Genomic DNA, 14467 nt, shown 5'->3' on the forward strand with positions numbered 1-14467 from the left:
GAAGGATCTTATCTGGCTAGTGAGTATTAAAGTAGCTTATTATCGGGGACACTCAGTTTTCTATTTCACAGGGAATAAAGACAACATTCAAAATTACAAGTTATGAATTGTAGTGAGTTGCTTAATAAGGATAAATCAACACAAGTAATCCCCACAGGGTCTTAAAATATGTTATGCACCTCCTCACAAAATTAAGCTTTTAATTCCAAAAGAGCAATTTGCAACTCAGATCAAAGAGTCACAGAGCACTCCCAGTAATGCAGCCCCATTTTCCCACAACTCTGGACCCAGTTAGCCAACTCCTTTGCCAAATACCTCTCTCTCTACCTGCAGAGCTTACGTACCTCATAATTATGTTTTTTGTCCATACAGAACGGTTGCCTTTAAGAAGTTTTTCTTAAAATGTACATTACATGGATCTATAGCTATTAATTATAAACAAAACTATTGCTATATAAAAACATCATCTTGAAAACTTGGGCTTTGAACATTGCTAACCAGGGGTCAGGATGCATAGCATTGTTTTCTGTTATTCAACATTTTACTTACATCTTGCCCATTCTGATTTTCTCCATATATATATTCAGAGCGCTTTAGTGATGAGTCACCCAATCTGTATCCACCACCTGAAAATGACTGATAAAATATTTTAAAAGAAGTTAATTAAAAAAAATAAACAGCCTGAATAGATACATGAAACAATTTTAAATATATTTAATGGGTGCAAGCATATAAATTAAAATGTCAACAAGCCTGCTTTGGTTAACACAAACATATAATGTTCTAACTGATATGCTTTCTAATTAGCAAATTAGGTAGTTAGAAATTATAACCATTCTAAGCAGTAGCTGTACTATGAAATGTTAAGATTGGAAATTGAACATTTTTAAGCATCAGTAATATAATTCAAGAGACAATAAGCCATTTGGGCAAAAATAACTATAATTTATTTGGTTTTTACAAAACTATTTTTTATACTTACTTTAGCTTTACTAAAATCTCCTGAGGCTCTTGTGGCTTCATCCAGTGGAACTGCCCCATGTTCTTTTGCCTCTTTGAAAAGTTCATCAACAATTTTACTGGGATTCTTATTATTAGAAGGCCCAACAATCTGTAGTCCACTATATTCTGAGTCACCTGAGTAAAATCTTTAAACAATAATGTTCATGAATGACAATCCTTCTGAAGTAATTGGTGGACACCCATTTTTCAATAAAAAGAGCTCAGTAAACAAATGGAGCCAACTTCTGGCACAAAACCTCTTCACTTTGATCACAGCAGCATTCCATCCAGTTCTTGCTTTCTCAATACACAAAGCAGCTCTGCTCAAAGAGTTGTTACACTAGTGAACCTACAGAGGTATACTCTGGGAGTGGTCCCAGAAGTTAGGTATCATGGTCATGTGTTGTAGCTGTGGCTTTACACACTTTATCTTGTGTGGATTCCGCCAGCTCCTGGAAAGAATAATTTCCACTGGGAGGTTATGTGCATGGACTATGGCTGGTCTGATCAAAATACAGATGCACAATTAACACTGCCTTTGTAGAACTAACATACAACTGTTTGCGAGAACATCTAAAAATAGCACCAAAGTCAGATCTTAGGCATAATGGTCAATTATAGTTGCATTTCTAACAATATTAGTACTTTTTTAACAACATTAATTTATATCCTGGGGCACTTCAGAGTCTGCAGTAACTTCAGAGAAAGCGATTGGATAAAATAAACAGTAGTAAACATCTAGATTTTAAAAAACCAAAAAACTAATTTCTAGCCATTGCAAGAGATCCATTTAATAAATTACGTATAAGAGGCAAGGTGAGTTGATTCAGGATAAAATAAGTCAACCTGCTACTGCTTACTAGAATAAAACAGATTCTGCTATTTCAACAGTGATGTCTGTAAACTAAGCATGATGTAATGAAGCAGACTTGAGAGTTCTATCACATTAATAACTTATTGCTAGCAGTTTAAGTATTAAGTATCACTTTTAATATTAATATATTATTTTATATATTATATATTAATATTATATATATTTAATATAAGATTCACACATCTGAAGGTAACAAAGGAACACAAACGTAAGGTGTGAAACAAGAACACAAACACAGAGAAGAGTTGCAAGGAAAAGAGGGGAAAAGACTCATTAGGAAAGATATTTTGAGTAATGGACAAAGTTAGATTCTTCTAGAGGAAAATTACTCAATATGCACCAGTGTAAATCTGACTATGAACTAAAAACCAAGCTATTTAAATAAAGGGTATTAGAGTTGCTTACCAAACATAATGGATAATAATGCTGAGGTAGAAAATAAGCATATTTGGAAGAGCTACTAGCACATTTTAATATCTCTACATCATATTCATTTCAGTACCATAAATAAAATCTAAGAAATGCATAATTATTTACATAAAATGTAACACACACATTTGATTTAATTCTAAAATTTATTTTTCTAAAGTTGGCAAATGCATTATGTACTATCAAGTACAATGTTTTCCAGGGATTTTTAAAATATATATTACATGTAGAACAAAGGTGATTAAGAAAGAAAGTCTATAGTTCATAAAGATTCAAATTATAGCTTTAAAGTGGGATGAAGCATTTTATTTTAATAGGAAAGGCTGTCCTCCATACCTTGTGTCACCATTTCCCTCTAATGAGTTACACCACAGCCATCATATTCCCATTTAGAGGAAAGATCAAGGTTAACACCATTATGAAGAAAGAAAAGAGGGAGAAAAGTGTATGAATGAAAGAAAAATAAAATCTAAATTAATATTTTATTCATAATTGTTATATATAAATAAGCTTTTGTTTTTACAATACCTTTGGTTTTCTTTGTCATCACTCATGCTTCTTTCCGGTTTTCTCAAGCTTCTGAAGGAGTCAATTTTTAGACTGCCAATAAATTGGTTTAAAAATTCCATTTGATTAAAAACATTACTGATATAAACACTGCATAATAGATCTATGGTATAAAGTACTTCACACCTTGTGACTTTTATGTAAAATGTGTAGTTTTTGTATACTTTAAAAAAAAATTTAGAGTGAAAATAAGGTCTCTCAAAAGTTCTGACCTGATGTAACAGTTACTCAGGTTCACTGTATAAGCATTTGATAAAATAATTCTAAATTGGTGACACATTGTAATGGCACATGTTTTTTTGGCAACAGTAACTAGTTCCAAAAATATTCACCATGTAGCAAGGAAAGAATGAAGGGCAGCTCATTTAGGGCCACATAGCAGTACTCTTACACATGCTGAATGATAATTTACTCCACAAGTAACCCCACGAACATCAATAGGTAATATTCATTGTGAATAAGAGATGCAGAATCTGACCCTTAACCTTCAATTATATTTGAAAACTGGTTTTATAGTACTTGAACCTGCAACGGGACCAATCAGCATTATTATTATTTATTTGTATTACCATAGTGCTAGGAATCCCAGTCATGGACCAAGACCCCATTGTGCTAGGAGCTGTACAGACACAGAACAAAAAGACAGTCACTGCCCCCAAAGAGGTTACAAGCAGTAGTTTTTCCCCCTACTCCTTTCTATTTATTTAATGGATTCAAAAATATTCTTAAAGTCAAAATTGCAAAGGTTTTCAGTAAACATTTAGAATGGATTTAAAAGCTACTTTGATATGGAAAATCAGAGCCAGTGAACTAGCTTCACATCCATAGGACAGGTCCACCTCTGGTGTAAATTGGCATAGCTCCACTGCCTTCAATGGAACTTCGACAATTTACACCAGCTGTGGCTCTGCCCTTTATTAAATTATGGAAAAAAATCCATTTTTGGAGAAAACATTGATGTAGACTACAATCTGTCCAAAGTAGGAATTATTGAACACTGTGTAATTAAGGGGGCATCTTTTCTTTCTAGAAGAGATTTATCTGAGTTATGGTATATAATTGCAAGTAAAGAACTAGAGTTTGCCAACATATACCACTCTGAAGTATTCAAGATACAGACCAACCTATTCCATACTTGGAGTAGGAAATAAGTAAAATACATTTGTGATATGTATTGGCAAGCAGCTTTTTAATAGTGATCTCCGTAGATGGTTAACCATTCTAGATGCATGATCTCAACCAAAAACAATTATTATCCCCCAGTATCCAGCCTTGGGCTGAATTCCATCTTTCCAGAGATGCATGTGCACAAATGGACTGGAGATTTGCCACCAGTCATGGAGATATCTGCTGGTATACACCCATTTTTTTGTAAATGAGATCCATATTGACACATCTGTGTGGACAGGGTCTTTTTGGAGAGCCACACAAGCCTTGTGTTTGGTTCATCATGACCCAATCACTAGCCGTGCATAGATTATTTTAAAAAAACCAAACACGTCTTACTATTCAGTTGTTTTGTATTTGTTTAAATTTAAACTTTAAGATTTTTTCAAAGTTTATTTGACAGTGCTATAACGAGTCGCCATATATTCTGTTGTGTGAAACCTAAGTACTTAGAGCAAATTCTTGTTGGCCATATGTACCTAAACATGCCAGAAAACCAGAGGTAAATATATTCAGTTTCTGTATTACAAAGGGGTTGTCCATCCAAGTTCTTTGTTCCAATGAAGAGGCTTAGAGGATATTTTCCAAGTCTCCTATGATAGAAACTGCTGAGGGATATTTTTGGATAGGGCTTAGTGGTCAGGTATCATGCTCCTCATGTTGACATGAGTACTGTGGTTTCCTGACCCAGAAGAAGCACCTATGCATAGACCTCCATGTGAATTGCTCCTACTCTGAACAGTTGTTCCCCCCTAAAGAAAACAGGTCATATGTCCAAATCTGTGTGACACCATAACTACTTCTGCATTTAACTTTGAGTCTCTTGCCAGTATCTAACAGAAACACAAAGTACTTGTGCATACTTGCAGAATGAAGACTACTCGATAAAAATTACATACTAAAAACACTTCCTAAGGAAGCAGAGTGGACACAGTATTATAGGGACCCACACTTTACTCCTCTGTATTGTTATAGCTTTTCAAACAATCATTGAAATATAATATTCAAGTCTGAGATAAAATTTCTGAATGTTGTGACAAAAGCAGGGTTAGTGAACTGAAACAGATATTACAGATGTCAAATAAGTTACTAATCCTAACATAGAAAGCACTTCTTACCTCTGAACAGGTACTCTTGGGTTACCGACCACTGTAGCTGGTGGTCTGTCAGAATGGGATAACTTGCTTTTAACTTCATCTTCATATAACCCAGCCAAGGCCAACTACATGAAATACCAGACTTTTTAGAAAGTCTATACAACTAGAAATATAAACTATACAAAGAACAAGAGAATAAATGTTGTATGCATTATTTTAAAAGCCTGGGGTCCTTACTGATTTAGGAGCATAAGTGATATTATTCAGGTACTCATATAAAAGAATTGTCTGGATAGCTGTACTCTGAAATAAACATTTGTATTTATTTACACATTAAAATAAACACAAGTCTGAATTACCACATTAAGTAAGTAAAAAGGCTACACTAGCACAGAATGACAAGACTTTTATACAGAAGCATCTGTTCAGAATACATAGAAAGCACTCACATTACTGATAAAAGGTTTAGATAAAGATATTCTGTATTCATGTGGAACATGCCACATTACTTTCAATAAGGTTGGAAACAACAACAGCTTTTAATTTATATTTTCTGTTCCTATATACGTGTTTATAACCATGACAGATTGTACCAATATTAAGACCCCAATTCAGCAAAGCACTTTAGCATGTGTTTAACATTGACTTCAGCATATGCTTAAATGCTTACACTCAAGAGTAGTTACCTGTATTAAAAAGGCTTTTCCCAAGGACAGCCCTAGATGCTGCCACTTCTCTAGCAGATTCAGCTTTAAAAGTAGTATGTGGATGGATACCAAATATGACATTTCTGATAGCTTAATTGCTATCGTCTTTAACAATGTTGTACTTAGTTTTTTTAAATATTAAGATTTTTGACTCAAAACCAGAATTCTAAAATTTGATTCTGCTTTTCTCTGAAGAGGTGAGTGATATTAACATTTCATCACATGGTGTTGCAGGGCTATAATTCTACTATGGTTTGGTTTACAAACAGCAAACTTTTAAATAAAGAGAGCCCTCTGCAAGACAGACTGTATTAGAATCACAGTATTTAAATACTTTAGTAAGTATTGTGGTGAGATGTGCATTATCCAGGAAAGTAAAGTAATTGAAGAGTGACCTAAACAAACTGGAGGATTGGGCCAAAAGAAATCTAATGAGGTTCAACAAAGAAAAGTGCAGAGTCCTCCACTTAGGAAGGAAGAATCCCATGCACAGCTATAGACTGGGGACCGACAAGCTGGGCAGCAGCTCTGCAGAAAAGGACCTGGGGGTAACAGTGGATAAAAAGCTGGATATGAGTCAGCAGTGTGCCCTGGTTGTCAAGAAGGCTAATAGCATATTGGGCTGCATTAGGAGGGGCATTGCCAGCAGGTCACGGGAAGTGATTATTCCCCTCTATTCGGCATTGGTGAGGCCGCATTTAGAATATTGTGTCCAGTTTTGGGCCCCCCATTACAAAAAGGATGTGGACAAGTTGGAGAGAGTACAGCAGAGGGCAACCAAAATGATTAGGGGGCTGGAGCACAAGACTTATGAGGAGAGACTGAGGGAACTGGGCTTGTTTAGTCTGCAAAAGAGAAGAATGAGGGGGGATTTAATAGCGGTCTTCAACTACCTGAAAGGGGGTTCCAGGAAGGATGGGGCTAGGCTGTTCTCAGTGGTGGCAGATGACAGAACAAGGAGCAACGGTCTCAAGTTGCAGGGCAGGAGGTCTAGGTTGGACATTAGGAAAATGTTTTTCACTAGGAAGGTGGTGAAGCACTGGAATAGGTTACCTAGGGAGGTGGTGGAATCTCCATCCTTAGAGGATTTTAAGCTGAAGGTTGACAAAGCCCTGGCTGGGATGATATAGCTGAGGTTAGTCCTGCTTTGAGCAGGGGGTTGGATTAGATGACTTCCTGAGGTCCCTTCCAACTCTAATATTCTATGATTCTATTCTATGATTCTATTAAGAAAATTGTAGAGAATAGTGAGATTGCCATGGAACTATTTAAGACATCCAGTGTCTCAAACTTAATATGCATTCTACAGATTTGCGCTTGTTAAAAGGGGAACTTTCCTTTCAGATAAATATAACACCATGAAAGGTCATCTACTCAAAAAGCCTGCTTAACTACAAGTCTAATCTTCTACAGTTTGGAAACCTGAAGATGAATGTAACTATTGTATGCTTCAGTTAAAAATGTTAGTCCCAATAGACTCATAAACCTTTTTAACAATAGTTAATGTGCTATCCTAGTAGTAGTAAATATAAAGGAAAAATAGTCAGGACAGATTAGCAATGTACTTGTCCTTATGTGTAATGTTTTTTAAAAAGCAACAGTAACACTGCCTAGAGTTTCACCTTTCTTTTACTTAAGTAATAGCTAAAGGTAGGTCTACACTTATGGCTTTGTGTAGAGTAGACACAGCACACCCAGCTACCATGGGTTTAAATAGCAGTGAGGGATGGCTGAATAGAGCAGAAGGCCCTACATGCCTGAACCCTAGAGCAGGGGTTCTCAACCGGTAGTATGCGGAGGACGGCTTGGTGGTACGCGAGGCATACCCCACCGCCGAACCCCCCCCCGCCGAAGACGCGTATCATACCGGCGGCTGCACCCCTGCTTCCACCGAAATCCCACCCACCGCCGAATATGCTTTCTCTACTGCCGCCGATTCCCCCCCCCCGCCAAAGACGCGTAGCATTCTGCCGGCTTCCCCCCTGCTGCCACCGAAATTTCTTTCCACCGCAAACCCTGCCGCTGAAAAGCGGCAAACAGCTGCAGGGTTTCGGCGGTGGGTTTCGCCTCGTGCACGCAACCCGGCCGGCTCCGCATGTCCCTATGGTAGAAACCCTGCCGCCGAAATTTGGGTAACGGCGGCCAGGATTCGGCGGCGAGTACTGTTCCCCCCTTTTTTTAGTCGAGTACCACTCGGGTCAGGACTAGTGGTACTTGACTTGACCCGACTGGTACTCGGGAAAAAAAGGTTGAGAGCCGCTGCCCTAGAGTATATACTCTACATAGCTCTCTACATGCCCAAGCCATGACTCCCATGTCTACATTGCTACTTTTAGCAACACAGTTCTGCCATTGGATTCTTTCCCACCACAATGAAAGGCTCTGGCAGGGTTGAAAGGCTCCAGCAGCTCTCTGCTGGAGACTTTTACTGCTACATCTAGTTACACACCACTGGAAGTGTGGACACAACCTGCCCATTCATTGTAGCATATAGTGACACACAGTGGCGTTGGAACATTTTTATAGTGGGGGTGCGGAAAGCCATTGAACAAAACTGTAAACCCTGTATGTGATGGAAACCACTTTAAGCTGCGGGGTGCCCAGCACCTCTAGTCCCAGATCTCCTGGGCACATGTACTCTACATGCTGCTGCATGCATGGGGGGCAAGCACAGACACAGTTTTAAAGAATTTCATTTTGAAGCATTCACAGTTTTAAAGTTGGTGGGGAAAATGGATGCTGCTAAAGAAATGGTCACAGCTGGGAAGATTTTATTGCAGGAACTCTACACCCGCACCTCTCCATTGCTCTAGGGAAGTGGTTCTCAACCTTTCCAGTTTACTGTACCCCTTTCAGGAATTTGATTTGTCTTGCATACCCCAAGTTTGACCTCATGTAAAAATTACTACTTGCTTACAAAATCAGACATAAAAATACAAAAAAGTGTCACAGCACACGGTTCCTGCAAAACTGCTTACTTTCTCCTTTTTAACCATGTAATTATATAATACATCAACTGGAACATAAATAGTACACTTGCATTTGAGTGTAATACTTGAACCTATTTTTCACTTGTGAGCCTTGTCATTCTGGGAGGCAGTGAAGCGACAGCAACAATTAAGTATTTATTCACACAGAGTCTATTCCTGTAATCCGTTGCAAGACTAGGCAAATATTGTATCTAGATGAATTGATGTACCCCCTGGAAGACCTCTGCGTAACCCCTCCCCCCTTACATGTACCCCTGGTTGAGAACCACTACTTTAGGGTTTGAACGCCAGGCTCCTCTGCACAACAGGCAGGTTCTCGCGCTAAGTGGTTTTATTCTGGCCATGCAAGGACTGGCAGCCTCACTCAGCCGGGCGCGCGCCTCTGAGAGAGAGGGGTGGGACTCAAAGCCCGTCCCCCGCCTCCAGCTGGCGGACCCATCCACCCGCCGGGGGCACGTTACAGCCCCGTGGCGTGGAGGGCTCCGGGGGCAGCACCGCGGTGGATGGCCCAGAGGCAGGGCGCCAGGTGCGGGTAGGGAAGGCAGGGACACGGCAATACAGCCCGTCAGGCAGCACCCTCCGCGGAGACCGGCCTGGCCCAGGCCTCCCCCGCCCAGCAGCCCGGAGCACCGCAGCCAGCCAGGGCAGGACAGGCTGGGCGGGGCCGGGGCTGATCCCGGGGGGTGGCGCCTCCCGCCTCTTGTGCATCATTCCCCAGCCCCGCCCCTCCACGCCCCGCCCCCAGCCTAGCCTAGCCCGCCCCTGCCCGCACCTGTAAGTCCCGGGCCGTGGGCGGCCGGGCGTTAGCCCGGGCCCCTTTGTTCCACCGCGGCTCGCCAGCCGCCGCCGCCGCCGCCGCCTCTTCCTGATGCTGGCCCGCGGCTCCCCCGCCGTCCGCCATCTTCAGCAGCGCGGAGGGAGCCGCTCGCTCCCCGGGGCCCGGCGCGCGGGCCTGCGTGCGGGAGGGAGGGAGGAAGCACCGCGGAGCACTTCCGGCGGCGGGCTGCCATGGCAACGGGAAAAGCAGGGCTAGACCAGAGCCCCCCTGCGCCCTAGCCCCGCCCCCCTCGCCGTGGGTGGGTGGGTGTGCGCGCGCGACCACCTACCCCCTCCCGTGTGCACGTGCGGGGCGGGCTCGCGCCACTTGCCCTCCCTCTCGTGTGTGGGTGGGTGGGTGCGTGTGCATAGGCTTGCCAACCCCCTTGTGTATGTGTGTGCGTGCATGCCCGTCTGCCCCTGTGTGCATCTGTGTGTACACCCATCAGCCCGTTTGTGTGTGCGCACGCCTGCCCCCATTTGTGTGAGGTACGCTCGATCCTGTGTGTGCGCACGCCTGCCTGCCCCCTTGCGTGTGCGTTCACGCCTTTGTGTGTGAACAGCCTCCTACCCCTGTGTGTGTGTCTGCCTGTCCTCGTCTAAGTCTATGCGTCCGCCCCCGTGTGCATGACTGTGCCCTGCCATCTACCCCGTTATGTGTGCGTGTGCCCGTGCCTGCCCGCCTGTGTGTGTGTATGTCTGCCCGCCTGCGTCTGTGTGACCATCTGCCTGCCCCCTGTGTGTGTGTGTGTGTGTGTGTGTGTGTGTGTACTGGTGCACGCCCATGTGTATGTGTACACATCTGCCTGTCCTTTTGTGTATGTGTCCACCTGCCCACCTGTGTCTGTGCCCACGTGTTTGTGCCAGTGTGCTGTCAGCCCGTGTGCTCACCTGCCTGCCCCATGTGTGTGCCTCTGTGTGCCTGTGCGTGTCTGCCTACTTGCCCCTGTGATTGTCTGCTTTTACCTGCCACTGGGTGTGTGTGCGCGCGTGTGCCAATCTGTCTTCCCCTATGTGTCTGTGTCTGGTTCTGCCAACTCTGGTAATCCTATTGTGACAGCCACAATATTTAGATTTTTTTTCCTGGAAGCCCAGCTCTTGGACTCGTGATTATGTGAGAAACTGAGATTTCATATTTTTTAAAGTTTTTTAAGTTTCTAATCCTCATGGGTGAAGAGAACCCCAAGGCTCAAACACCAGAAGGCAAATAAAAAGAAACCAAACATATTATTTTTTAAAAACCACACCATTTTAAAGGCACTCTTCTTTATTTTGGGGGCCAAACTGATGCTTTTTGAATGCTTGGGGTTGGCAATACTGTACTAATGATGAACTTGCCATGTCTCTGTGCCTTTCTGCTACATGTTATAAAGGTGCCCAAGGATTTAAGTTAATTACCCAGTATTAAAAATAGGATTGTTGCTATTAGTAGAAAATCCTAAAAATGGAATTGTATGTATACATTTGTATACACCATCTTTTACTGCAAGCTGGGGTGTAAATCAACCACTGACTAGCCTGCACACTCTCACTGCTGTGTGGATACCATAGAGTTTGGGCTATTACTCGAAAGTAAAAATAAAGAGATGATTCTGGCATGTCACACTACATTGTAGCAATGGGGACTCATCCCACAAACAGGGTTTCCAAGTCGGTGACAGAAAGGGCCAGAGAGAGACACACATGGGACAGGCAGGCACACACATGCACAAGAGCAGGCAGATGCAGACGCACTCAGGGCAGGCAAGCAGATATATAGACATTGTCCCTTACACATGTGCAGGCAGACCAGTGTGGCCATATGTGTAGTTAATGCACAGTGAGTAATTTTTACTTTAAATAATAGCTATAATTGCTATATATTACATGGATTTCTGCCTGTTGTAGTGAATTATCTGATCAGTGGACAATTTCTCATTTTGACACAATATATCAATTGCTCCTGACTGGCCTTTGCTATGTTACATTGCTACTGCTGAATATAGGAAGGTGGATTGTGCCTCTTATTGAGGATAGCAAGATTTGAGACAGGCGACCTTAGCACAATATATTAATAAAGCAGCAGAATGGTAGTGTTTATTTTTTAATTTTATTCTTGTTAGCTATAAACTGGAAAGGGGGGCAGAAAAAGAAGGAAGGATAGAGGAATGCAAATAATAATAATAGAAATCTTGAGTTCTTAACAAATATTGGTGTTCATTTATGGGCTGCACACCTAGTGTAAAGCACAAATATGATCAGCTAAACTGCTAAAAATAAATAAAATCGACATTAATCAACACCAATTGGCTATGCAGTTGAGGCCCTTATTTGAGTATTCCAAGGATGCAAATGTACTCACATGCTTCATTTATCCTTCCTTGGACTGATTAGTGAAATGCAATCATTACCTAAAAGAAAATACCATCTTCCTGGAGTGACACAGTCTGAATTAGGAAAGGGCAACCAAATTTTAATTGCTATAAAAGCCAAATGAATTTATGAAGAAATCAATCTTTGTGTAGTCAGATGTCCCATATTCTGAAGGACCTATCTTCCCCCAAATACTGGCAGTATTCCTGCTTGCCTGCTTTAGGGTAAAGGTAAAGGCTGCCATCAGCATTGCAAGAGATCACCTGAATATAGATTAACATTAATTTTTTTTCATTGAGAATTTATATAGACCCGAACATCTGCATATGTAAATCTGGCTACCCTAAAATGTCATTTTGATTTGCATAATATATTGCTTGGAGCAATGCTTTTATGCACAGTTGAATATTTAAAATAGTTAATTGCTATCTTGCAGCTATCTTTCCTTAATTAAAAGTAATCTTGTATTTTCTTGATTTCTAAAATGCTTTTCAATTATCCCAGCTATTCACCCCCCTTTTTCTCCCCTAAAATTAAAATTAGACATATTAGGAAGGGAAAAGGCACACATTCAAAGCCAGCAACATAGATAGAGCTCAGGTGATACTTCTAGACCTGTGTAAACTACAAAATACAACCCCATCTGCAGACCTAGTTTTGGAATGATTGTCCCAGATCTAGTTATAACCTGATCTATATCTGTAGCATAGATGGACCTTAACAGAGATCCATAACCAGGCAAACTTTATGCAAAGCAAAGGATGGCTGCTTTCCATGGCATCATCCCACACCAATCCCCTGAGACATCCTAGTACTAACAAACACATTAGCATTAGCTCAGCATTAACTTGTACGGCTACCCATCCTAATTAATGAAATTCCCTAGCAAAGGATAGTTGGGTGAACATCAGGAGGAAGGGAAGACTTAGGGGACTAAAAAGGGCAAACCTATTTTCTCAAGCCCACAGATGGAAAGTGATAAGGGAAATCAGCAATTGGAAATACACACCATTTCCAGTCTTTTCTGTGGTACTCCGGGGAGAAATCTGTGCAAAAAGTAAAAAATTCTGCACCAGAAATTAAAAAATTCTGCACATTATATTTTAAAATTGTGCAGCATCCTGCATATTTTACTTGTCAAAATAACACAATATAATCCTGCCAGTTTCAATTATTTTAGTAATTTATTTAAAAATACCTGTCAGCAAGTATATCTGTAATGATACAGACAACAAAAAAGATTCAAGAAATGATTTTTTTCACAAATAGATTCCTTACTAGGCATAATAATACAGAACTTTGAGTAATAACTCTTTTAAACTACAATATAGAAATGGATTTCCTGCACCCACCAGAAGCAGTGCAAAGGCTCAGGGGCATTAGAGGTAATGGAGGAGCTAAAGGAGAAGGAATTAATTGCTGGGAAGAAGCCTGGGAGGAAACCTGGAGGGTTTTTGAGTGCGGGTGGGAAAAGTATGGAACAGGGTTCTTTTGGGGGTGGGAGGAGGGATTGTTGGAGCTGAGGAACCTTAACTGCAGATCCTGGCTGACCCCTAGCCTCTCTCATTCAGTCAGGCACATCTGCCCCTCTCCCTAGGTGTCCCTGCATCCCCTCATCCCCTACACCCCCACTCAGTTACCCTCCGTCTCTCATGTGTTTCTGCACCCCTCCATCCGTACGTGGCCCTGCACCCTCACTCTCATTCAGTCCCCACCCCAGTCTGTCTTCTCACTAGCTCCTCTGAAACCTAGTCTCTGAGCCTCCCTAGGAGCCACACTATCCATCCCCCATATCCTGTGCCTCCTGACCTGGTCCCATGGGAAGGGTGCTGTGACAGATTCAGTCTCTTCTCCCCATCTGCAGAGGGCTGCCCTTGCCCAGGAGTGGTTACCCTCTGTTCTGGTGCCACAGCAGCCCCTGGCGGGTGAAAGTCAACTGCAACACCTCTCCAACCTAATGTATTTTTTATGTAGAAAAAAAGATTCTGTGGGGGACATGAATTCTGCACGTGCACAGTGGCGCAGAATTTCCCGAGAAGTAACAGTGTGGGAATAATACGTGTAGGGGACAACATGGGTCTTTATTTTCAAAATCCACACTGAATTTTGTGCCATAAGACGTTAAAATACAATTAATATATAGTTAATGCATAATTTAAAAAAATGCTCATTAAAACTCAAACTAATCAAACTATTTGTGGATGTAATACAAAAACAAAAGTATGTTAATAAATGTGGGCCAACAATAGTTGTGTTTAAGAAGACATTGCAAATAAAATATGAAGGGTTTAAAAGAGGGGTGAGGTTAGGGTTAGGTGGAAAAGTCTATCGTAGGGTGCAATCAACCTAATGCCTAGGTGGTAGCAGAGGGACCATTAAAACGTGAGACATCTCAGCCCAGATCCCTGTCAGGATGAGATCCAATGAGGATTACTCATTAGAGCTAAGTTTTAAGGCTTTTGAATA

At 41.6% G+C, this 14467-nt stretch overlaps 1 protein-coding gene across 2 annotated transcripts in view; it reads right to left on the bottom strand.

Annotated features, from left to right (window-relative positions):
- The window catches only part of UBXN2B (UBX domain protein 2B), a 34059-nt gene extending 24169 nt beyond the window's left edge, over positions 1 to 9890 (bottom strand). Inside the window, exons 1-5 of one of the 2 annotated variants that reach the window (XM_067553736.1) lie at positions 9606 to 9890; positions 5158 to 5261; positions 2834 to 2905; positions 983 to 1148; positions 550 to 636 (exon numbers count right to left, since the gene is read on the bottom strand). In XM_067553736.1, coding sequence (XP_067409837.1) covers positions 550 to 636; positions 983 to 1148; positions 2834 to 2905; positions 5158 to 5261; positions 9606 to 9734 — 558 coding nt within the window. In that variant the 5' untranslated portion in view covers positions 9735 to 9890. Of the gene's footprint in view, positions 1 to 549; positions 637 to 982; positions 1149 to 2641; positions 2661 to 2833; positions 2906 to 5157; positions 5262 to 9605 lie in introns of those variants that run through there. The other variant, XM_067553737.1, reaches the window with a different exon arrangement.
- Between the last annotated feature and the right edge of the window lie 4577 nt (positions 9891 to 14467).

The sequence above is a fragment of the Emydura macquarii genome, unplaced genomic scaffold, assembly GCF_026122565.2.
Source record: "Emydura macquarii macquarii isolate MOO-44397 ecotype Brisbane River unplaced genomic scaffold, CSIRO-AGI_Emac_v2 contig_1477, whole genome shotgun sequence".
Taxonomy (NCBI): domain Eukaryota; kingdom Metazoa; phylum Chordata; order Testudines; family Chelidae; genus Emydura; species Emydura macquarii.